A 25,429-nucleotide genomic window follows, 5' to 3' on the forward strand; every position below is an offset into this window, starting at 1 on the left:
TTAATTTGCAGAATCAATCCTTTCCTGGCGGCGCTTCGTGATTTCTTGGAGCTCCGACTCCCCTCTGCTTTTCTGGAATGGAAACAAAACAGGCAGTTTGGATTTGAACTTCAAGCTGCAGTTAAGTGACAGTATTTAATTAATGCTGTAAAAGTAGAGCTAGTTTCAAAGAGATAAGTGATATCAGTAAAAAGCAGATTAATTAGTGGAAACAGGGGGATCTTACAGATTTGCTCAAAAGACACTTCGGAATTTTTACGTGTGTTTTATTGCTGGTGTAGGTTTGGTTGCATTTTTTTTCCCCACAATTGTATTTTTTAAAATGCCTGTTTAATGAGCTATCTGACGCTGCTGGTACAGCCCCCATTCCAGCAGGAATTATCCAGAAAAATGCTTACCTCCAGCTGGTTTTTCTCCACTGTGATCTTGCTGTAGACTCTGTTTCCCTCATCACCGCACACCTTCTTCAGCTCCTCTCTGTTGAGGGAGAAGAGCTGAGCTCCGGTGAGGATGCCCAGGTGTTCCACGGTCCTGGGGAGACACAAAGTAGGGAGGTGACGATTGTGCTGCACGTGGCCTCGTGTCAGAGGTGAGGAGTTGGAGATGGGAGGCCAGGAGCTGCAGTGGGACCATATCACGGGGCCCTGGGGCTGTTCCAAGGTGGCAGCTGCAATTCCAGTAGCATTTCAGGCCTTGGATTTAGTTAGTTAACTGTTTATCTCCAAGAAAATATTTATACCAGAGAAAGGGAGTGACTTTGGGCTCTGAACATTCTGGTTATAGAGCCTGGATTGAACAGGGTTGAAATCTAATTTGCAACACAGGCTCTGTAAGTAAATCCAAGTGGCTTGTCCCAGGTGAGATGGTGCCGGTGGCCTCCCCCGCTCCTTCTCCAGGGAAGGACGAGCATTGCACGTGGCAATAGGGCAAATCTTACTCTTTGCTGAATGACTTGGCCTCCAGCCAGGCTTTGACTTCTTCAGTGCTGGATTCAAAGGTGAGGGGCACGAAAACTTGCTGAGGCTTTTCCACTTTGAAATTCCTGTGGGGAGGCTGAATTTTATTGTTTGTGATCTTCTTTAGCAGCTCGTCGTTCAGCTCATCCGTTTGGTGAATAAGTTCTGTAGAAACAAGTAGGGAATGAAAGCAAGTCTTCAGTCAAAAATGCCATTAAATGTTTGTGGGGAAACTGTAAGGCAAATGGGGATGTGGCTCAACATTCTTATTTAAATTCAGCCCAGAAAAGTGATTCCCATTTTCCTGTGCCCCTGTGTTGCCATTTATTTTGCTCCCATCACCCCTTGGCTGTTGCCTGATGTGGAAGCACAGTTCTGTGAGAATCTACAATTGGAGGTTTGGAATTGAGACCTTTTCAGTCCTCTCTGCTGCTTCTAGTCACTAATTTGCTGATCGCAGAGCTCCAGGTTTTGCTCCGCAACAGAACAGAAGCGGCAGGAAGCACAAACTGGGAATGAGCAACACACTCATGATGGGATGAGCTTGAAGGTCCCTTCCAGCCCAGGGCATCCTGTGCTTCTGTGAAAACTCCAGTGACTCTTCATCCAGTATCGCTTTCCCCATGAAACTCCTGAAGACTGTGGAGAATAACTCAGTGATACGAACAGATTTGTGTCCTTGTATGGTGGGGCTTCCTGTCGTCCCAGAAGGGCTCCTGCTTCCAGGAGTGGACAGGGTGGGATAAGGGGTGAGGTGAGCAGGGCCCCTGATCTCTCTCCTGCTCTGTGAGCCCCACAGTATGTGCAGGGTGAGGGAGTGATGCGGATCTCCTGTTTGGCCGGGAATTCTGTGGAACCACATGAAGGAAGCGGCCAGGCGGGCACTGTGTGTGTGCCGGGAGATGAGCAAAAGGAAGTGAGAGAAAGGGATTGACCTGAGCTGTTCCTTAGACACACTTAAACATTTTGGAAGAGAAAGGAAACTCTCTCCTTGGGAGGAGGAGGAGGAAGTTAGAACTGGAGGAAGGAGGCATGGGGTGATCACTTATTGCCCTGCTCGGCCCGGGCCGCCCGAGAGCCCCGGCGGTGTCACAAGCCCCAGGGCTGCTCTCTTGGCTCTTGTCCTGCCTGGAATGGCCTCCAGACACAGTGCTGCTGCATTGCTGTGATCAGTAAAAGGTGCAGGGGAGCCCCTTGGGCAGGTCTGGTCCCCCGAGCGCCCAAACCCAGGGGAGCCCAGAGTGGGACACACACGTGCGTTCTTTGGCGTCCTGTGCAGAGTGGCGCGACAACATCTCACTGCCCCACTTATCCCCGGCGTAGCTGGCAGGCAGCTTGTGGGTTGGGCTGGATGGGCCATGGCCCCTGGGGCTCAGGTCTCCTTTGTACCTCTGGTTAGACTGGTTAGAAAGGGAAAGAAAAGTAAGAATTTTTTTTGGTCGTTTTTAATTTTCTTAAGCTTTCTGCCTCACACCCACGGAGGGACAAACTGCCGTGTTCTCCTTGTGCTGATGTGGGGCTGGGGAGACCTCAGGTGGAGCTGCATGGAAGAAGTTAATTTCTGGGAATGAAGAACCCAAAGCAAAGTCTGAAGTTTGCGCAAGGGAATTCCTAGTTGTGCCAAACGTGTTCGATCTCATTGGAAGGCAGAGCCTCACTGCTCCGTAGCTGGGATGTGAAGCGGGACCACTGCCAAGGGCCTGGAGCGGACTGGAAAGTTTTTTGACGTTTTGATTAAACTAGCAGGGATTTATCCAGAAGCCTGCTGGGCCGCCTTAGGCTTTGCCCAAACGCTGCAATACCAAAATGGGGAAGCAATTCCATGCTTCCCTAGGGTGTTTAGAACACTCCAGCTCCACATTTCTGCAGTGCAAGTTGCAGTATTCAGTTAATTCTCACTTAGATGGTGTTTCCATCTGCCTCCACTCCAGTAACGTGTTCCTGGTGCTGAACTGAACTGGCTGAGGGAAGTGTCCATCTTTAATTTAACCCCCAAGAAAAATCTTGATGTGGAAAAATATGGAAAGCAGGAGGCTGGTGCACAAATAGGAAGGATAGGCCTTATTTGGGAAGACGATCGTAGCAAAATGTGAATTTTATCATAGGAGACTCAGGAATCTCCTGGCTTTGTCTACTTCTGAAGGTCTGTCCTGATTGGTGCATAGTATCCTAAGAAATCAGGGAGGTCTAATGACAACATTATTCCCAGAGGCAGATTGTGCCCTGCAGCTGATACCAGTCAGGTATTACCTGACTACAGACCTGTTTGAGCTCTTCCAGTTTCACCACATCCAGGATATTGTACGGAACATAACCGGCCTGCCCACTCCGGTTGAGCAACTTCCACCACTGCTTATTATCTTCCAACACCTGAGAGAGGGACAAAAATAAATCTGCTGTGGGAAAATGGGATTTCAGGCATAAACAACCAGGATATAGCGGGGCCGAACCATCCAAAAGGTGAAGTTGCCAGAAGGACATCACTGAGGCCAGGAGCTCTAATCAGATCTGTTGCTCTCAGATGCAATCCAGGACTGAAACTTCTCCTGGAAAGCATCAGAATTTATCGTAAGGATGAACAGGAGAGCACCTCTGCGTGCTGAAGAACTCATAGTTCCTACATAATGTCCCTGTTTCTCCAGACCTTTTTTTCCTAATGACTGAGTTTCTGATGTCTTTTTGCATTAAAATAAATAATTAAATAAATAAAAAGCCACATTTTGCAGAGAAACCTTTTCCTCAGGTCACAGATCAGTGTCAGCCCAAGTCACGTCCCACCTTGTCCAGCTGCCAACAGTGCTGCAGTAAGAGAAAGGTTATGAGAAAGGTGCTTTTCAGAGAAAACAAATCCTCGTGGAGGAGGAAGTGGTGATAAGGAACCGACCCAGCGGGGGATGAGCAGGGCTCTAGAGCGAGTTGTTGTCCTCCCTCCTCACTGTGGTTAAAATGGGACCGATGTCTTTGAGCTGAGGAAATGACACGACACAGCACAGGCAGCCTGCTCCAGCTTTGGGTTTGAGCAAAGCTTTGTGTCACTGCTGAGATACCACCAGGGAAAATGGAGTTGGTGCTTGTTGCTATCCCGAGCTCTCTCCTGCCCCTGGGGGACACACCTTTTCCAGGAGCGGTCACGTACCTCCAGGATTTCATCCTTCAGCACCGAGAGCTCACTGGCGTTTCGCGCGGTGAAATCGTAGCGGATTTTGGCAAATCTCTTGGGCACAGCCACCCCCTGGGCCTCGAAATTCCTGCAGAAGAGAAGTGGCCTGAAGTTCATTAACCTGAGCTAGACTGTTGGAAGGACTCTGTGTGGAAGCTGGAATTGTATTAGAGGATCATCATAAACTAAAAATATATGTGACAATGTGGCCAGATTGCAATGAATCTAAAGACAGGACAGGGTTGGCTCGAGCTCACAGAGCTGCTGCCTCCAGTGTAAACTAACCGCCTCGTGAAAGCAAATGGTTTTTCACAGACATTATTCAAATAAAAGGGGAAAGGGGAAAAATAACCCAACCAAGAAAAAAGGAAGGTTCCCATTAGCAAAAAAAGCCTACATGAAAAAGTGAGGTTGTGAGCTATGGCCGAAGGGCCGAGTTTGGTGCTGATTCTCAATCAATTCAGCAAATGACAGTGCAATGATGCAACTGTTTTTTTAGTCAAATTTAGTCCTGATTCTTCACAGTAATTTGCCTCAAGAAAATGAGCCCCATATCCTTTGGTGAGTTCCCTGTTGGCTGAGGCCCAGACCTTCAGGCCGTGACTTCTCAACATACTTGCAGTGAGACTGGCTCCCTCTTAATTGCTTCTTTTTGAAGTATGGTTTGTCACTATCATCCTGCTGAAGATGAACAGGGCTGGTGTCTCATCTTCATATATTCTTCCCCCTCGTCCCCTCTCCTTCTTTTCCCCTTTTTCACCTCTAAATAAATTTCTTCAAGGCGATTTAACCCTGGGATAGTCTAATCCACTTTAGTCCTTCGTGGTCCACCCTCAGATAGATGTGTTGGCACAGAAGAAGTAAGGGTGTTCCTTTAGGATCTGATACTGTAATAAAGGGAAGAGAAAGATGAAACAGGCATTTCATGTTTGTCTGTTTTCTCTCCATGTCGTTTCGTGAACATGTACTCACACTTGGCCAAGAGTAGTGCATTCAGACACTGCATATGAGTGTTGAAGAGGGGACTGAGAAGGAAGAAGCTTAGTGTTCTGCAATAGGAATTATGCTTTGGGGATTTTACGCATTGTTTCCCTCTTTTTCACCATCATGCTCTTCTTGCACACTTCCTTGTCTTTTGCTATTGAGCGAAAGTCTGGAGGCTCAGAAAGCCCAAGTTTCATCTGAGAAAGATTTCCTGTGTCAGAGAGAACGGAAGGGATTCTGTTTCCATCCTTTCATGCCAGGAAGGATGAACTGCCTGTATCAGGAGGTGCCGAATTGGTTCTGGGTGCTGCTGTAGCTCACAGAATTGCAAGACCCAGTGCTGCAGGAGTTCAAATAACAGACCGGTGGAAAGGCTCAGGGGCCACAAGCTGTGCTGCATCTCTCATGGACTTGCAAGGAACCTCTCCTTTGGTGTCTGTGCAAGTGCTGGCTGATGTGGGCACTAGGATTGCTCTTTTAATCAGGCAGCTCCAGTACCTTTCAGAAAAGAATTTTCATGGCACATCATGAGCCATTAATCTCTTGACTAACCATAACATTTCCTTACTCCTTGGTTTTACAGCATTACTCAAACACTGACATTTGTCATTTCACCAGCCATCTCCCTTGACCTCTAGCATCAGGCACTTGCAGGGGGAAGGATCTGGTCTCACAAATATTTTCATACTCTGATCTCTGTGATTTATTAACCATGAAGTTTTGCCTTCAGAACTCAAGATGCCATTTCAAATAATTTCATGTGCAAAAGTCGAGTTATTGGGCAAAAGGGATCCTTGATAGCTGGGTACAAAGGACAGCAGGACTGCTGTTGCTGTTTTCTTTTCAACTACTGTGCTTGCTGTGTGACCTTGAGGAAATAGGTTCACTGCAGCTTTATGGTTCCGTTTTTGCATAGGGAAAATAAGGGCAGTGATAATTGCTTTCAGTTGTAAAACACTTCAAGATTTATGGAATATGAATGATTCTTACTAAGTGAAAAGTGTTGCAAAGCTGGCTTAGTTGCACACTGTGCTAACAAAATCCCGTATCAGCCTATTGACCCCAGCCTGAAACACTCATTAAAGTTTATAGGACATTTTGGTGGATGAGTTGAGGCAGTTGTTCTGCTGGAAATATCATACTGAAAGCACTTTTAAATCCATCATCCGCTTTGACTTTTTTCTCTATTAAAACTAAACACAACTGCTTGCTCTTTCCAGTTTTCTTAGTTTAGTTTTTGATGGGTAAGTACTCACTGTTAACTCAGCTTGTACCCCCATGGCATCTGAGACATTACAGTTCATTCTAGTCATAGCATAAACACACAATAGCTGTTGTACTGAGACAAAAAGAGTTATAAAACATGTAAGATATCCAATGGACTGGTATTAACTATCAAGTTGCATGGTCACTTTTGAATGTCAAATGTTCTTTTTATGGATACTGCATTAATTTAATTTGTGCTTAAACGTTAGCTAGGCTAGACATTGGTGTCTGAAAAGTTTACATATTTTTCCAATGTCAAAATGTGTAAATTTAGTATTAAAGAAACAAAACATATTTACTTGTACTAGAGGAAAAATACTTTCGTAGCAAAGAAATTAACTGAGGTGCTCTTTAGAAATAGGTCTGGCTTGCTTACAGAATTGTTGCTTATGCAGTAAAGCAGATCTACAGATGTTTTCTTTTTTTCTTCCAGATCAAACTTGGATTGTTTGAAAAGTGGGGAGATATTTCACCATAGTACAAAAGAAGATACAGAAGAGGAGAGCAGAATGAGAGCTTTGCAAGTGCCACATGCCTGCAGCCTGCTGTCTTTAGCGATGCTGTTCCTTCCAGTCACTGGAACGTCAAAACAAAATATCCCAAGACTGAAGCTTTCCTATAAAGGTAAACTTTTCAGTAGTTTTTCTGATTCTGCCACTTTGGTTTCGATGTGATACTGCCAGCAGTTCTTTTTGTATTACTAACCAGGAAATACATAATAGAAGCCTTAAAGATGGATGAATTCTGCCTCGGGGCAGTATTAAAATCTGGGGTTTTTGTTGTGTCGGGGCACATGTTTCTGAAGTATAAATGTCTTTTAAAAGTATTATTTCTGTTTGCTCCAAGAGGATGTTAACAGACTATACATAAATTAGAGGGGAGTGGTCCTTGAAAGGCTCTGAGGTGCATTGGAGACATTCCTGTGTGGCTGGTGCGGATGATGTGACACATGGAGGACATTCACACCTTCCTACAGCATCAGAGAAAGTTGAGAGAGCTGACTCAAGTGTTTCAAGGGGACTGACATTTATTTTTGTAATAATTCTTTTTCTATCACTAAGTGGGTATGTTAAACTCTTCATATGTGGTTTTCTTTCTCCTTGCCTCTTTGGATCACAAAAGCGTGATTCTCTGCAGAATTTCTTAGTCTTGTGTGTAGTTCTTGTTAAGAATGGTACCGTCTGAGGGATTTCAACACAGACATATTTATGTATTAATGGCCAATTTTTTAAAGAAGGTGGATTTCTTTTTGCTTTGAATGTACAGTACACCTCCACAGGCACAGAGATGTGTCACTGACACTTCCTTCTTTAGTGAAAACAAATGCTCTCCAGTTAGTTATGTTTCAGCTATGTCAGCCCCTTGCCCTTAGGGGAGCTATTTCTGCTCTGTTTTTCAAACTTATGTCTTCCTATGCATTGCAGAGTTACACTCAGGATGGTGTGATGGGACAGGCTGTAGAGCCTTCATCGGGGCTTATGATATGTTTATCATGAGTTTAACACCCAGAGAAATGTATTGAGTAAGCAGAATGACATGCTATTTATTTACAAGCTTCTCTTTTGCTAGATTTGCATGCCACTGTGCATGCTATTCCACTGTGTATATAAATGTGTTTGGATGTGTTTGTGCGAGAGAGACAGAGGAAGCAAGATCAAGGGATCTTGACAACATTTTTATAAATTCAGGGAACAGTTGCACTCCCTGAAGCCAATGCATACAGAAACTGAAAGAGCTGACATGAGTTATGAAAGTTAGCAGTAAAACCCTCCTGACATACAGCCGGCCTTCTCACAGCTAGGCCTTTTGAGCTAATTCCCAAAAGCAGCATATACCATATGGCCATGGCATTTACTGTGGATTTGACACTCACGATTAGTGAATTCCTCTCAACTTCAAAAGCAGATAGCCTTTGGCAAAATCCTGATGGATGCCTTTGGCAGGTAAAGAGGGGGAGAAAGAAAAATTAGTGAGGTCAACACAGGGGAAAAAAAATGGCTGAAATCTTAGTTTAAAATAGTGGCAGAGACCTGCTGGGAACAGTTGGGAAAATGCCTGAGCTTGTTTAAAAAGACAGTGAGCAGATGATTGATATTTAGGCCCTGACCCAAACTTTTATTAGCAACTTCATAAACCTTTCAGTTTGGCTTGAGGGATACCGTTTCCTGTCCAAACTTATTCACCTATATCCCTGTAGGGGGGGAAAATCAACAACAGATACAGATGCAAAACAGCACATAAATCTTAGTTTTGAGAGCTGTGATGGAACTGAAAAGTCAGAAGAAAGAGAATTACCAGAATTTATTGTGCCTTGTCTTACTTTCTTGGGGGGTTGGAAGGTGTATATTTTTCCACATGGAACAAGAAATAATTTAATGCTGTTTTTTCACATTTATGTATTGTAAATGATTCCAGTATGGCTTATCATAATTAAACTATATTTTGCGTGTTGACAACAGAATATCAGATGTACTGAATATTTAATATAGTTGTGAGAATTAAGTCTACCTTCCTCCCCCCAAATCTTTCAGACAAAACAATTCCAAGGTTTCTGAGAATAAGATGTAGGAGAAATGAACTGTTTTGCCAGTTCTCATAAAATTGTTAGTCATGTCACTGACAAGTCCTGGCATCTCTGTTCTTTGGAATTCATACTTGAACTATCATGAAGAGGAGAATACAGGGCTCTTTTCCTTCTTTATGGAAAACAGATGAGAACTGGCCACATCAGGCAGTTCCAAAAACCTGGTCACATGTGTCTTTGAAGGGAAGGTTTCATCTCCTTTCAGGTGCAATGTGCTTATGGCATAGCTCCATCTTCCCAGAAGAGCTGAGCATTTGCTGGGGCAGGAGAGCTGGAAGTAAGTGGGACTTTGCTCTGCAGTTACTGAAGCTTCCAGTTGCATCAATCAGTGGTGGATGGAGGAAGAGGGAGAGGGTAGGGTGGTTAAAGATGTGTCTATAACTGCAGGAGTGCTTCAATAAACCACAGCATGTCAAAGCTCCTTTGTGTTCAAACAGCAATTGAAATTTTAGACCTTCTCTGAATGGCAGTTACAGGTTTCCTTCTTCTCAAGGTTGTCATCTTAACGAATGGGAATCTGTGCAGGAAATGTTAAGATATTCCAGTGAGTGATGTTGGGATCAATGTAAAGTCATACAATGGATTTCCTTTATTGTTTGTCCCAGTCTAAAGATGTGTTCTAAAAAACTGTGCATGTATAAAACTAAAACTACACACAAATCAATTAAAATATGTTGTAGTACAGAATCAAAGTCATATATTTTCCACCTGTGTTAACCGAATACACTATGATCTTTAATCACATATCTCATCCTTTCACATTTTCCCTGATCCATTAGTTGAAAAATTCTCTTATTCACTCAGACTTAACGTTTAGATACTCGTTCATGTCATTACTATCCCAGAAATTGTCACTCCTCTTGTGATGTTTTTAGGGTGCTCTCACTGCATATACCTTACTTATTCTGTGTATCTTAGATACTTCTACAAGATTGAGGTGCTTTTACTATTACAGCTTTAATATTAGGAGAAGGTAACAAACTGTCTTCTAATAGAAGATTATGATCTTTAGAAAACCAGGGGATGATTTTGAGTAATATTCCATATTTTGACTCTCTTTGCCCAGTACTGCTTTCAGTCTAAGACCAACAGTGTGTATTTATCACTCATTTTCATGTAGCTGGAGATAACCTGTGACCTTCATCCAAACTGCAGAACTCCACAAGCACAGAAGTGATATTCAGCTTCCCTAAGCAGCACGTCCTTGTTGTCTGCTGCCTCATTTAACATCCTCATTCCAACCTCTAGAGCAGATGCAGAAGGTTTTCATATACCAGTCTAATTCATTAATGTCATTTTCAGGACAGCATCAGTTCTGTTACTAAAGAATGGAAGGCTCAGTGTCCTAATTCATGTATGTTTAATTCATACAGTGTAGACAGTCTTGTTTCTGTTTGATCTTCTGAGTAATAATTTTTCCTAATGCATTGGGAGGTCCTTCCATAAATATCGTGTGTGTGTCTTTTTAGATTTTACTTTATAGGGAGAAGTAAAGAATAGCCAGACCAGAAGGTTGATTGCCTTCTGAGAAAAAGAAGAAAAAAAAGCAAATTTTTCTCAATTTGTGGCTATCCTAAAATTTTCCTGCCGAAAGAGAGAATCCTAATTGCAAATTTAACCCTATTGATTTGATTTACTTGGCTGCTTTTCATGGACATTTTAGTAAGTGCAGTCTGTGTTCTCAGTGAATGCATTTATATTACAAAAGTGTGCACCCTAGTTTCTTGGCTGGGGGGCATGCCCTAGCCCAGATTTGGACATTGTCACCAGTGACATCCACAAACATCTATCATTCCCGTGTGGGAATGTGGCCATTCCCCAGAGCAAGCCATGCTTACTGTGACAGCGGTGACTTGGTCAGAGGACCAGGAATCCTGCATTGTGACACAGTACAGAGGAATAAGCAGGACTGAAGGCAACGTTTGGCTTTTAAAGCAGGATTTACTTAGCACTGTTAAAAACGACTGTGGTAGTAATTTACATCTAATAAACAAAAGCATTATTCTCAGCTGATTTGTTTTTCTCCATATAGAATGAATTAAGATGCAGTCTCACTCTCACTGAAGTCATGGCAAGAGTTTTTCCACTGAAGTAAATTGAAGCAAGATCAAATTCACGCTCTTCACTTTTTTCATCTTACCTAAATAAACTAAAGACAGGTAGTTCTTTCTCCTCTGCTGAAGGATGACAGTGCTAAATCATCAGCTCCACATGGAAATTAGCCATGTTTAAGGATTGTTTAGTTTCACGCAGTGTTTTGCGCACAGGATTTTCTTCCCCCAGAGTGATCCATTCTTAAAACATGGTGAAAAAGCAAACAGAGAATATTTTGGTGCCAGGAATTCTTTTGAAAATTTGACTGGGTGAGTGCATTTCCTTAATGTTCAAAAATTATCCTTTGACCATGCTATTTAACAGTGTCAAGCATTCTGTTCTCTATATTGTTTTTGCTTTAAACCTGTTTCATTTTAGAACTGATGAGATGCTTAACTGTTGCATCAGAGCAGTTAGTTTGTTCAGTTTCAGTACAGCTGGCTTATTCCCATGTCATGCATCATTTAATTATACATATAAAACATAGTTAAAATTGTACAGCTCCATGAGCCTCACTTAAACTGTCTGTGGCACTGCAGTAATCCCAGTACCCTGACGGGGTGTTGCACAGCTGTGACTGGTTGGAATGTGGTAAACTGGTGATGTGTAAGAGAGCCTGGAAATGAGCTTGCATTTTGCAGCTGTGCTTGCTCTACTGGAAGAGGAAGTTAAACCAGAAAAAAACTGCTCTTGTGGCAATATCAGCATCTGTAAATCTGAATGCTTAATGAAAATCAAGGAAAATGTGCTGAGTGAGGAAGTGGTGCTTTTCCCTTGTTTGTCATTTAATTAATTTTTGGTGGTTTGTTATTTCTCAGAAAAATCTATCTCAGATTCCTCTGTGGAAAAACATGAAGTGTTTATGTGGGAGTGAAGATCCTAGTATTGGATGATTGTCTAGATATGCAAAAGACTTTGCCTGTTTTGTCTCAAAAATGCTTTCTGGAGGCAGTGATCATTGACACTTAAAATGTACCCTAGCTTGAAGATGGATGGGCACTGCTGTCCATGTGTATATGCTGTCGACTGAGTATAAACTTGAAGGCATCTATTACATCTTAGTAATGGGAAAAGCAGCAAATTTCTTACAGACACTTTTTTCCTTTTTTAAGCTAGTGAACTTGAAGGTCAGATTCAACTATATGTTGCATTTTCTGTCATATAATTATCATATCTATAATGTCCTGAAGAGCAGCCTCCAGTCAGTGACATCAACAGTTTACACAGCAGTTGAACTAAGAATAACCTTGGAGAACTGACCCATGTCAACCTCTTATGAGTGTAAACTGTAGTTCACAACAGTTTCTGTTTTTTCATGATCACAGAAGGGCCTCAGTTGGATAAAAGAAGAATTGTGTTCAAAAAATACAAAACTATTCTGCTGAATGTTCACTTTACTGTATCTCAGAAGAGGAGAGGAAACAAAACTGAAAGAGTAATACTTAACAAAGTATTTTTGCTCCCTTATAAAAAGAAGGACAGGACAACATCAAAAACAGCTTCCCTAGAAGAATGCAGGGAAGATACATGATAAGTGGCATCAGCTTGGAAGAGGGATCAAAACTCTTTCTTTGATTGCTTTTACTAATGACATCTGTTTAAGCAAATCCAATTCAGAGCAGTTTCAGAAATCCCAAACTTGTTCTCTTTCTGAGCACTATTTGGAGGGCATGATCTGCCTGACATCAGTGTCTGTCTAGCAGTGGACATCTGTGGTCACTATGCAGGTGCTCGATTCACATCCTGTTTCCTTTTCCTCCCTCCCCATTTCTGCAGTTCCATTTGTAGGTGAGTTCCCCAAAGAAGAGCTGAGGAACATAAGGGATGACTCTTCCATACTCACAGTCCTTTGGAGATAAATACACAGAGATAGCAGAAAGAGTCAGAATTTCCTTTAATAAACCAGTGCAATATCAGACAAGTCAGAGAGATTGGTTAACTCTGTTTAAGGCAGACAATTTTGAAGATGGTGGGAGTGACAGATGTACATCTTTGCTACAAATTTGAAAAATGAGACATTCTACTTTCTGAACAAAATCCTGGCTATCCCAGAATTTTGCACTGTGTTGAACCATAGAGTTTTAAGAGCTGAGAGGTTGTTGAAGACACCAAAATTTTGTAATTAACTTACTGGGCCTCTTTAAGGAGGGTGTTACGTCTTCCTGTGCATCATTCAAGCAGCCTGGATTTCTTTCAGAAAGATTTCTCACTAAATCTGTAACAAAACATTAGCCTATATGACATCCTGCCCCAAAAGTAATAAATATAAATATTATTAATAAAAAATGTCCCCCTCCAAGATTAAATAAAAGCTTACACCTATATACCAAGAGCATCCACGGATCATGTCACACAAATTTATATTTGACAAGGGTTTGTGTGGGAGGGCGCTTGTGCCTGCTTTGTACAGGGAAGCTCTGGGGTTCCCAGGTTCACGACTGATGGGTCTGCACTTTGTGTCTGTTGAGGCTCTGGGTGCCCAGGGCCATGAGCAGTTCCCGGGCTGGGGATGGCGGGTGGGGCTGGCCTGTGATGCGCTCTGGGGCCTGTGACAGCACAGGGGCCGTGTCACAATGGGGGCAGCTATAAAAGGCCCCATTGGTTGACGCTGCCCCCAGTAGAGCCTGGGCAAGCGGTGAGTGCCCACAGGCGGTGGGGAGGCAGGGCTGGGGGAGGGCTGGGGCAGAAGCGCTGGCAGCCGGGGCGTGTGTTCTGTCCCTGCGTCCAGGGCCCAGCCCCTGGCGGGAGCGCCTTGCTCAGGCTCGGTGCTTGCTGGGGCAGCGGTGCAGGCCTTGCCTCCTGCCAGCTGCCGGGGCCTCTCCTTCCTGCTGCCACATCCCCGTGGCTCCTGCCCTGCACTGGCTGCCTCCATTCCGGCCCTACTGAACCCCTTCTGTGTGTCCTCTTGCAGACCATGGCTTTCTTGTCATTGCTCTTCGTGCTCGTGCAAAGCCTGATCCAGTACCCCCAGCCAGCTGGGGATGGGCTGGATGAGGCCACGCACCGGCGAATGCAGGAGCGTGAGGAGCTGCTCGACCGCGAGATGGCTCGGCTGCTGCAGGAGCTGGAGCAAGGGCCCCCGGAGCAGCAGGACGAGGGCTGGGGAGCCCTGCTCTTTGGTGCCCTGCAGCAGTGACCATTCTGGGCTCTTGCTGGACTCCTGCTCCTCTTGGGCCTGTGGTTTAGCTGCAGGAGGAGTCCTGAAGCCAGCAAAACCAACAGCAGCGGCAAGGACCAGACCTCCTGCAAGACCTTGGGAGAGGAGAAGGAAAAAGAAAAGGAAGAAGACAGTTTGGATTCCGAGAGAGATGGAGAAAACATTGATGTGACTGTGGAGGCAGATGACAGTGGCAGCGGAAATGAAGGAGAAGGCAGTCCTGTGGCTGCAAATGAAGGAGACGACAATGATGCCAATGAACGAGATGAAGATGTGAAGTTGAAGAAAGACAGTGATGTTAAAAGTGATGATGGCCATGACGCAAGGAAAGATGAAGGCTGGAGTGATGGGAATATGCCAGGAGACAATACTGCTGAAGGAAATGAAGAAGAACCTGGCAATGTTACTGGAGGTGTGGAAGACCTAGATGAAGCAAATGAAGGAGAAAACAAGGATGTGAAGGTGGAGCCAGACAAGGATGCTGGAAAGGAAGAAGAAGGAGATGGAAATGAAGAAAAAACCGATGATGCGTATATGAAAGCAGGCAACGATGACGTACGTGAAGGTGAAGATGGAAAGGAAGAAAAAGCGGATGTGAAAGTGCAGGAAAGCAGTGATGCCAGTGAACAAAGAAGCAGTGATTGGACAGGACAAGAAGACAGCCGTGATGGTGAGAATGCAGTAGACCATTGTGGTTTTGCTGCAACTGAGGAAGAAAAGAAGGACATTGGAAATGAAGAAAGCAATCTTGGAGACAAAGATGAGAAAGCCAGTGCTGCCGATAGGAAGGGAGAAAAGAATGAAAATGGAAATGGAGAGGAACATGGCAATGTTGCTTCAACTGAAGAAGGTGTTGATAAGATAAATGAAGGAGAAAGCAGCAATATGAAGCTGAAGGAAGACAGTCATTCCAGTGAACACAGAGCCACTGATTGGAATGGGAAGGATCAGGAAAACAGGGATGCGAATGTGAAAGGCGAGAAGAATGAAGATGGAAAAGAAGAAGAAGGTGGAAATGTGGCTGCCAGTGAAAAAGAAGGCAGTGGTGCTGCTGGCAAGGACAAAGGCAGCAGTGGTGGAATTGAAGAGGAAGAAGACGCCTGTGACGTTGGGAATAAGCGAGGGATCCTTTTAGTGGATCGCATACAGTGTCCTGTCGAGGACGTGGAGAGAGGTCGCTCAGTGGCAGCTGAGCTGATGGAGAGCTTCACGCGTGTCTTTATTGACAGCGTGAGCAATAGTTTCTACCCGGTGCCTCAAGAAGCCATCGGGGTGGGCAGTGCCTTTGAGGGTTGGAGTCCCCGTGAGCAGGATGTGGTGTACCGCGTGCTGGTCCCACTGAATCCCCCACCGGGACACGCCTTCCACCTGGAGCTGAACAGTGCAGGGCAGATGGCAGCAAGGACCTTCTGCGTCCGTGTGGAGCTGGTGTGCACGTGCGAGAGGGAGCAGCTGGGCGAGAAGCTGTTGTGCTTCCTGCACCACTCGCAGGAGGAGCTGCGGCGGAAGCAGAAGCCCAGCCTCCTAGAGACACTCTGCACCGGCTCCTACCTGGACGTGGAGAAAACCTCCCACTGGTTCTACCAGCTGGTGAGATGCTCGTGGCTGCATTTGCCTCAGTCGTACTCATGGCACTTGGTGTTTCAGCCCTGCAGCCGGTCCTGCCAATTCCGGCTGAGCAAAGGCAAGAAGAGCCTGATGGTGGAGATGCTGTTTGGGGTGCGCCACGGGGACTCCGACATCTTTGTGGTCAGCCAGCCCACAGAGGCCCAGAAAGGCGGCTCCAGCATCTTTGTGAGCAGCCAGCCCGCCGAGGCCGACTCCATCGCAAGCACAGCGTGGCCTGAGACGTACGCTGTGGCAGAGGCAAAATTCTTCCAGCACGTCGCCAGGCAGGTGCCGTGTGAGAGCTTGCACCTGAAATGCCTGCAGCTCTTCACCTGCATCCTGAGGGGCACAGGTTTTTCCAGCTTGACCTGGAAGACTGTGGTCATGCACGTGCTGACCACCGTACCGCTGTCCCAGTGGCGCAGGAGGGAATTTGCGCGGCGGCTGTGGGACATCATGGCATACCTGCGCCGCTGCCTGCAGTTGAAACGCCTGGAGCACTTTGTCCTGGGCAACCAGAGGCTTCCTGAGGAGATCAGCTTGCCGCCGGCAATGCGAACGGTCGAGCCACTCAACCTCTTTGAGCACCTGGCCCGAGATCCGGCCGCCCACGCAGAGGCGATGCGAGCTTACGGTCAGCTGCGATTCCGCCTCTGGATGCTGCTCTCCAACCACTGAGAGGAATTCCCTGCACAGAGCTGTGCTGGGGGGGCTCCCACCCGATGGCAGCCACGTGAGCACTGCATAATTCTTGCTTTTTTCACTGGCAATCCTGAAGCTGCTTTCCTGTTCCTGCGGAAGGAAGATGCTGCGGCACATTAATTCATTGTGCAGACACACATCTCTGCGTGGCCTTGCCCTTCACCTTTCAGTTTACCACGGTGCTGTTGCAATGTTCCTACGTCTACGAGGCAGAAACTGGCTCCACCTGCACATCCTTACAGAAGACTATGAACTGACAGAGGTTGCTTGGCATACCTCCAAGTCCAAAAAACGAGCCTGTTAGGGACTTAATGTAATTCTTCAGTAAGCTGTACTTATTGTAGTTTTTTAAGGATGTAGTTTTTCTTAGTATATGAAAGTACAACAGGTAGTTTTAAGTCACACTACCATGGAAGAATAGGTAGTCCAAGTTTTCATAATGGGAACTGGATATATTATCCATGCTTCAAGAGGCCCTTTAGTATTGTCAGTGGGTAAACTATTTTGTAAACTTACCCTTAGTTTAGGCAATTAAACTACACTGCTGTAGTTGCTTGGCTGCTTTTCAGTAATATCCAGATATTTATGTTAGGAAAAACAATAAAAGGAGAGAAGTTTCTCAAATTGCCTGAAAAGTGTCCTTCTTTATATTTAATCCAATGGTTCTTAGAGAACGTCCATCCATTGCAGCTACCTGAAAAAAATGACAAAGTGACTCAAGCGGTGATTGTGTCCAGCAGTCACATCTCGGTATTGCACTTCTGCAACTCACTAGAGCAGGGGATTAATTTTGTCTCATGAATGCAACCAGAAGTCATGATGGTTGAAACAGCTAAAATATTAATTAATCCTCCCAGTGCTGCTTCAAACCTGCCCCTCCTCATTCAGAGCATGGGAAAGAAAGCTGCTGTGGCCCACATCAGAGAGGGAAGGCCTCTGAAGGGACAGGAACAAGCAGCTCCATGTGAGGAGAGCAGGCAGGAACCTCCCAGAGGAGGATCGCTGCCAACAGCAGAACTCGCTGTTCCACTGAGAGGGAACTGTGCTCGCTGGGGTCCCTGCCTTTTGCTTCCTCTGCTGGGCAGGCACTGCTCCCACCACAGCCCCTTTGGCCCAGCTTGTGGAAGGAGGAGAACACCCTCCCTGCTCCCTTCTCCCCAAACACACACACCCACTTTGTTCCCCTCTCCTCTGCCCCCAGCTGCAGAGACCTGCCCTTTCCCTTGCTCCAGCGCTCATCAGCCCCTTCCACAAGGACATGTGCTCTCAGTGGGTAGGACTTGATCTCTGTGTGCCATTGAGCCTTACGGCCTGACCGCACAGCTTGTGTGGCCTCTGGAGCGATGCTTGGAGTCAGGGAGAAGCACGGCCCCCATGGCTTCTTGCTGCACAATGCACCCAGGGCTAGATTGGCCAGGGCCAAAACTATTGCAGGTGGTTAAACTGTGGGTGTGGCTGTGAGTTTTGGTGCAAGTGTGCTGTGTGTCTGAGGAGCATGCTGGGAGAGGGGAAGGGCAGAACCTACAGCTGTCCAGTGTTGCCACTGAAATACTGCTGTGTAGCTCAGGTGCTGATTTTAACTGGTCAGTAGTATGCAACCCCACTAGGATGGAAATTGAAAACAGTGCTCCATAAGAGCAAGCATAGCCAAATGATCTGGATGTCTTTCTGGCACTGAGCTGTTCTTTCAGGCCTTGAAAACAGGGGCAGCTCTGATAAAGTAACTGAGCAGCTGGTTGGTATTAACTCTCCTTTGCACTGTCAATTCACCTTCTTTGGGAATAGCTCACCCTGCTCTGTGTCTTTCCTAAGCCTGTCAGTATCGATGTGAATGTGCTTTTCACACCCATGCCATCTGGCACTGGTATTACACCAGAGTTCCTCCTGCCACTGCAGTTCAAGGTCTTTCAATTTTTGCATGAAAGTCTCGTCTCCTATGTTATGGACACTGCACTCCTTAGGAAGCTGACAAATACATTTGAACATAGTGGGAAAAATGTTGAAGTGGAAGCGTTGCGAAGATGTGTGGCCAATTTCACAACATCTTTCCTGTGGAACTGCTGCAGGCTGAACGGAGCAAGTCCTGCTGTCAGATGTGCATTCGGAGAAAGCAGGTTTGAATAAAATAAGTCACAGCCAGAGAACTGTCAGCGCTTATCAATAGTGTCAAGATACGAGTTTCTGTAGCCAATTGTCCTTTGGATTTACTGAAGAAAATCCCTTACTGGTTTACATCCTGGACACTGAAATCCACAAGAAAATTCCCATTTGCTCCAAAGCGAAGTCCCTTTCCCTTTCTTCCTGCTTCCTTCATCAGTGAAGCACAAACTGAGTTAGAATTTAAAACTGTGTTCTTCTCTGTACAGCCCCTACCAGAGAGGATGAGCAGAAGTATCAGGACAACCTGGTGGTGTCTTCTCTGGCCTTAAACATCTGGGCTGTAAGATGTAGCAAAGTCATTTATCTTGCCTCAGCGTTGCCGTGTTCATGTCCAGAGAATGGCCTGTTGTCAGAAGCCTTTCTGAAGACGCAGTTACTTGAAAATTGCAGGTGCAGGTGCTTGCAGCTACTCTAACCTTTTGTGCATCCTTCTGAGGGAAGCATAGTCTGAAATGAAGAAGTGGCAGTATTTTGAAGGCAAGTGCAATTAGAAGGAGGGTAATTTGTTTGGAAAGGTGGGGATAGCACTGCCTATAATTTCACAAAGCATACTTTGAGAAAGGAAGAGCTGTGTGCCTTAAGGTGCTAATCATGATCAGCATGTTCCATTCTGAACACCTGGACATGCTTGCAAAATACAGGACATGTCTCCATCCAGGCTGGAAAGAAGGAGCCCACTGCTGCAGGGTGGAGTGGGTTCCTTTGTGCAAGTCAGCACAAGTCCCAAAGCCTTGAGGTGGACTGGAAGGTAGAGAGCTTCTAGACACAAGCTATTGCCACAGAGTGTTTGGTTGGTGTTGCCTGTTCCTAAGAGTGTGGACTAATCTCCACTCTTCATTCCCCGTGTCTGTTTCCTTCCTAAGGAAGATTCACGCCTTTCTGGTTGCAGGTCATGTGCTTATGCAGCTAAAGGTAGCTGGGAGGCTGCTGAGCTGAGCTGAGCTGGTAGGCTAAGTGGAGCAGTAAAAGTCTTTCCCAGTCAGTGAGTTGACCTCAGGTCCTTCAAATAATGCAGTCCAAGAAGATTTTGCCAGTATTTCCACTGGAAGCCTACCACGGGTCTCTTGCTTTTTCTGTGTTTGACTGGCTGGTAGATTGGGAGGGACAAGGGGGTGTGAAATGCTTGACCAGGGCATGAATGAAATGACTTTTTTCTTTAGTTGGTCCTAGGCATCTCAACCTGAAGTTCTAAGGAGAGAGAGTGGGAGTAGCAGAGTTTGTTTAAAGCTGCCTTTTCTCCAGGGTTAGCAAATTAAGAGGCTCTTTACTACTCTGCATCTGGTAGTGTGGGCTTTCTGAATAGCTTTAGCTACAGGTGAGTTTATGAAACACCTTCCTTAGAGTAGGGCGGAGGTTTTCTCTTATCTGCTTGATTCTCAGGTGACTGGAGGTCAGAAGAAATTTTCCCTCTTATTCTGCATCTTAGTTACTCATGTGGATTAGGAGAGCACTGTGAAGGGACTGGAAGGTAGTGATCAGTAGAGATCTAAAAAGAGGAGGATGAGATGCGCTGCTGAAACAGAGTAGCCTGTGAAATTCCTGACTCTCTCCTCTTTCTTTGTGATGATGCCTGTGAATGACTGATCAGTGGCTGCTGTGATCCTGTCTTCCTCTTCTTCCCTCCCTGCTGGGTAGCACTTGGGACACGGAACTGTTCAATGGCGACCTCATCTAGATGGCAGAAATTACAAGGCATTGATTGTTATTATATAGGATGGTTCAGAAAACTGTTTTCTGAGTGCACCCAGCTCTTGTGTCATGGCTGGAGAAGAGAAGGGTGATTAATCAGACATTGTGTGTTTTGTCAGCCCTCAGCTGATAAAGAGTATTTCAGAGATCACCCAAGAGGAATTGGAGTAGCCCAAGGGAGCAAAAAGGGAGCTCCTGCTGTGCTGTGCTGTGATCGGCATCAGAGCAACCCTTCCCAATAAACAGCACCATCGTATCCAGTAGCAAGGATCTCCAGTCAGAAAAAAGCAATGGAGGAGGTTTGTATTGAGGATGGTGTCTAAATGCAGACACGTCTACATCCCTATACAAAATAGAGTTCCTCTCGGAACGGCAAGAGAGAAGCCAGTTGCTGCAAGTGTCAGGAGGAGCACATTAGAGTGGAGCGAGCCAAGCTTCAGGAGTTCTGTGGTTTCAGGACTTTTCTTTTTCCTTTTCCAAACTTGTATTTCTTGTTACAGTGGCTTGTCCATTTTTCAGCCGGGCTATTGATCAGCCACATCTAGCGTAAGAAGTAGTTTGGATGGGCCTGAGTATTTTTATCCTGCTTTGCAAAGCATAAGTTGGTTATGTGTGATCTTTTGTCAGTCAATAGACAGATCTTTGAAAGTGCTCCTAATTCTTTCCCTGCTCCACACTGCATCTCTACCACCTGATGTTCCTACCAGAATCAGTGATGGGGTGAATGAGAAGAAGAGTTATTTTGCTGATATAATTTGATTTAAGGTACTTGCCTGTGGATTTGAACTCTTGTAGTAAAGCTTATAAATCCTTTAGATTAGAACAGAAAAGCATGGAAAAACAGTCTGGCTTGAGGGTTTTTTCCCAGACTCGAACTGGCATCAGCAAAGTGGATGGTCAGCTGAAAACTTTGAGTCAAATCCCTGTAAAGTGATGTGTCAAATCACGGCAGAGGATTCGCGTGGAGTTTGAGAAGAGTTTGGTTGCGCTCCGAGATGTGACAGTTTCCAAGGTGTGAGCTCATGTAAACAAGGAAGCAGATGGGGCTTCTAAACTCTGAACTAAAAGTACTTTGATGAAGGTTTTGTACCACGGAGTAACCGGTGATGGGAAATGAGTGTCAGGGCTGTTAGAAGGTGGAAGAGCCATCTTTCCCTTGGGGAAAAACCAAAGGCAAAGGGGTGGCCTTGTTTGTTCTGGCTTTGGAAGTGACCTTCCCAAGACTTCTGAAGAAAGGGGACGGGTTTTCCCCCATTTTCTAGAATTCTGTCTCATTAAGAAGAGTTGTCTGAACCCAGCGCCCTGTCGGTTCCCTGGGGGAGAGGTGGGCAGGACTGAAATACACTGTTCTATTCAGCCCCTAAACAGTGGGTTTGCCTTTGGTTTTGTCTAAAGCCAAGGGGGAGCTGCTGTCTCCAGTGAAACAAAGCTCCTTCCTCAGCTAAAATGTTTTCCAGCAGTGCTGGGAGGTCGGGCTGCTCTTCCCCGGCCCTGTGTTTCCAACAGGGTGAGGTTTGTGTGTGCCCTTCCCTTAGGGCAGATTCCTCCTGTAGGCAGATTCCTCCTGTAGGCAGCTTCTGTCTGTGCAAGCTGGGGTGACTTTGGGATGGATGGAGAGATCCTCAAGGGAGTCCAGAGGAGGCCAGGAAGGGCCAGGAAGTGCTCCAAGAGCTAGAGCATTACACAGACGGGCTGGGAGGGCTGGGAATGTTCAGCCTGGAGAAGAGAAGGCTCTGGAGAGCCCTTAGAGCCCTTTCCAGTGCCTAAAGGTGCCCCAAGAGAGCTGGAGAGGGACTTGAAGAGCCTGGCGTGAAAGGACAAGGAGGAATGGCTTCCCGCTGCCAGAGGGTGGGTTTAGATGGGATATTGAGAAGAAATCCTTCCCTGTGAAGGTGCTGAGGCCCTGGCACAGGTTGCCCAGAGAAGCTGTGGCTGCCCCTGGATCCCTGGCAGTGTCCAAGGCCAGGCTGGACAGAGCTTGAAGCAACCTGGGATAGTGAAAGGTGTCTCTGGCCATGGCAGGGGGTTGGAACGGGATAATCTTTAAGGTCCCTTCCCACCCAATCCCTTCTGTGATTCCATGATTCCAGCATCTCTACACACATGGAGAGCCAAAGCGCAGTGCAGCATCTTTGGCACCTGATCCTTAAGGTCACTTTGCTGGGCTGATGTTGGGAAACAAGACCTATGGATGGACTGATGAAGTCAGTCAATATTTTTGCCTCCTGCGGTGGAAAACACCTGCGATTCCTTTCCTTGCAGAGCTGCTGGGGGTTAAACAGCAGACAGTGCTTATGGGAATAACCCCTCAGCTGATCTTTGTCTTCCCTTGGTGGTTATTAACAGTGGCAGGGAGTTGTCTCCAGGATGCCCAAACGTCCCAGTGTCACTGTACGTGTCCGTGTGCGTTCATGAGGTTCCGAGGTGGGAGCCAAAGCTCCGGGCGTGCGGATCCATCACCTATTTCCATGTGGAGTGATGTTCTGTTTGAAGGCATCCCCGACCTGTGTCTGCTCAGCCGTCTGGCCACGCTTGAGTGAGGAGTTCCAGTAAGGATATCCATTGGCTGAGGAGAGCTGGAAAGGCAGACATGGAGTCAGTGTTACCAGGAAAGGGGAAAGCTGATCGGAGAAAAGGAGAGGGATAGTGGTAGATGAGTCATGGTCTGGCAGATTTTGGTCAAGGTGTTCTCCAGGGAAGCCTGTGTCCCTGGAGCTCAGTTACGCTGTAGGGTGCTGTTGCCTTGGATTGGGAGAGGCTCATTATTGCTGCCTTTTTCCAGCCTCATTTGCTTTCTGTATTTAACTGGGGCAACCAGATCCAACTGAGTTTTGAGCCAACTACTTGTTGCATGCCACCACTACCCCTGCAGCTCCATTTCTCCGGAAAAGGGGGAGGGAGAGTGAAGAGACAGGGACACAGGACTAACCTCCTCTTGCAAGTGTCCAATGTCTATTTCCCAGGGAGCTCCACGGAAGATTTCTGTGGGCGGTTCCCAGCCGTTGCGGAATTTGGGGATGTAGGTGGGGACATTCGTGTCTCGGGGCCACTCGGCTCTAGGACAGAAAGTGGGAATATGAGGTGACATTCACGAAGAATGTGTCTTTCAGGGCATCCCCTGAAAGAAGAAGCAGGAGCATCAGGGAATCCAAGCATCCCGTCTGCGTGGGGAGCCTGGGGAGATGGCAGCTCTGTCCTTACCTGGATCTGGTCCATGTCTCCCCCAGGGAATCCCAGAGGTTTATCTCTTTGGGTGTCAGGTGTCCTCTCAGGAAATCGGTGGTGTCTTTAGAAAGCAGTGGGCTGAGGACAGACGGGGCCAGCTCAGGGCCACCGCAGCTGTTGATGATCTGAGTCACACACAAACCACACAAAGAGGAGAGAACTTGCAGGAAACGGTCAAAATGTCAAACCAGGGACACACAGATGAGCAGGAAGCGAAGACAAAGCTGATCCTTGGATCAGCACAGTCACTGCAAGAAACATCAACCTAAGTCTTTGAAGGAGACTGGACAGTTCAAGGGAACATGAGATTTTTTTGGATTGGAGTCAAAGGAAGAGCTGATCTACAAATGAGCTGTTGTTACAGACGAGTGAAGTGTCAGAAGCTGACACTTCAAAAAATGGAAAGTATCTTGCTATTCCTTTGTGGCTCCTTTTCCAAGTTGGGATTTCTGCTTCCAAGCATTTTCAGTGCAAATACTGAGCCGTATTTGCCTGAAGGTGAGACCAGACAGATTCCCAGTGGGGATTCCAGCTGGCTGCCCCTTTTGTTCACAGTAATGCCTTATTGACCGGGTGGAAGGATTCATATTTGCTGGGATTCCTGTATTTACTTCAAGCTTCAAACTGGATCAGAGGCCAGGAACAACCGGCATCGCTTCTGGAAGTTCCTGAGAAAGCTGTGGCCAGGTATGAGCAGTTTTCCAACCCTGTTGCACAATCTATCTACTTGTAAGTGTGAACTAGAAATAAAAGGAGTTCCCAGTGAGACCTGGGAATAAGATTTACCAGTTCCAGCGGCCTGAAGAGGAAATGCACCAACTCCGAAGCACGGGGGTTTTGGATGTGCTTCCTTAGTTTGGCCTGAAAAGAGAACATAAACACAGTTTAACCCTAACCTGAGTGTGCCTTCTCTTTTCTGTCACATGGGGCGAGTGTTGTGGACTGATGAGAAGAGTAAGGGATGGAGGAGTAGGAATCATTCATTTTTATTTTGTGTCCATTTCTAATTCCCAGTGAATTTCAGGAGGGGGGGAATACCCTCTCTGTTAAATCAGTGCCTTTAAAGCTAATTTGAACAGACACAGAAGACCTTGGCTTATTTTAAAAGTCCTAGTGAGGAAGGGCCAGGATTGCTGGTGCTTCTGCCTCTTGCAGGGTTGAGAATCCCACTAGTTCCATGGATGAAAACAACAGGATAGGTGTTCTGAGGGTCCCCTGGCAAACTGCTGACAAGGGAAAGTCTCCACCAAGGTCTTGCCTGGGGCACCCGGAGCTGCCCTGGCCACTGAAAGGCTCCAAATCCAGTGGTATTTGAGGTGAGCTGTGGCAGAATGGAGGAGCAAACACTTGGGATTGATTTACTGCAAGAACTGGGTTTCAGTAACAGCAATCAGCTGAGCTGTGGTGAGAAACCTCTCCAGTTTGTGCTCCCATTCAGCTCCTTCTCCTGTCCTGGACTCCTGGCGCTGTTGCCATGGGAGACAGGCTCCCTGCTCCTACCGAAATGCAAAGCATTTGAAATGCCGGAGATGAAACATTAATGTGGAGTGGGAAACAACTGCTGGCAGCAGGGTGACCCAATGAACGGGCACTTCCCAGGGACTCGGCAGCCCCATGGTGAGGAACGTGGCAGGACCCCACCACAGTGTCCCAGCTCTGCTGCGTGCTCCACCCTGGGCTCTTGCCAGGAGATCAGCTGCTCCTTCTGATCCTGAGCAGGCACAAATTAGCCATATTTGCTTCTCAAAGAAAAGGCTGGAGCTTGGTATCCTGCTTTAAGGTTGTTTACAGTCTCTTGGTTTTCCTTATTAATAACTGCCCAGGAAGGAGCTTGTAGGATGTGT

General features: G+C 46.3%; 1 protein-coding gene and 1 pseudogene across 2 annotated transcripts; one reads left to right on the top strand and one right to left on the bottom strand.

Moving 5' to 3' along the window:
- On the bottom strand, nucleotides 1–24,446 carry LOC309585662 (epidermal growth factor receptor kinase substrate 8-like protein 2; annotated as a pseudogene). Its single transcript has 10 exons — nucleotides 24,372–24,446; nucleotides 23,562–23,710; nucleotides 23,290–23,416; nucleotides 22,821–22,936; nucleotides 4,093–4,204; nucleotides 3,207–3,326; nucleotides 2,209–2,356; nucleotides 938–1,121; nucleotides 399–531; nucleotides 1–72 (listed from the first exon to the last, which is right to left on the bottom strand). The product of its transcript is annotated as an epidermal growth factor receptor kinase substrate 8-like protein 2 (transcript).
- On the top strand, nucleotides 14,736–16,487 carry LOC309585661 (inositol 1,4,5-trisphosphate receptor-interacting protein-like 1; the record flags this gene model as incomplete). Its single annotated transcript, XM_082303579.1, is given in 3 exon segments — nucleotides 14,736–14,967; nucleotides 14,970–14,973; nucleotides 15,161–16,487. Coding segments are annotated over 3 exon segments (1,563 nt in total).
- Nucleotides 24,447–25,429: the final 983 nt, after the last annotated feature.

Source organism: Coloeus monedula (genome assembly GCF_965178545.1).
Source record: "Coloeus monedula genome assembly, contig: HAP1_SCAFFOLD_96, whole genome shotgun sequence".
Taxonomy (NCBI): domain Eukaryota; kingdom Metazoa; phylum Chordata; class Aves; order Passeriformes; family Corvidae; genus Coloeus; species Coloeus monedula.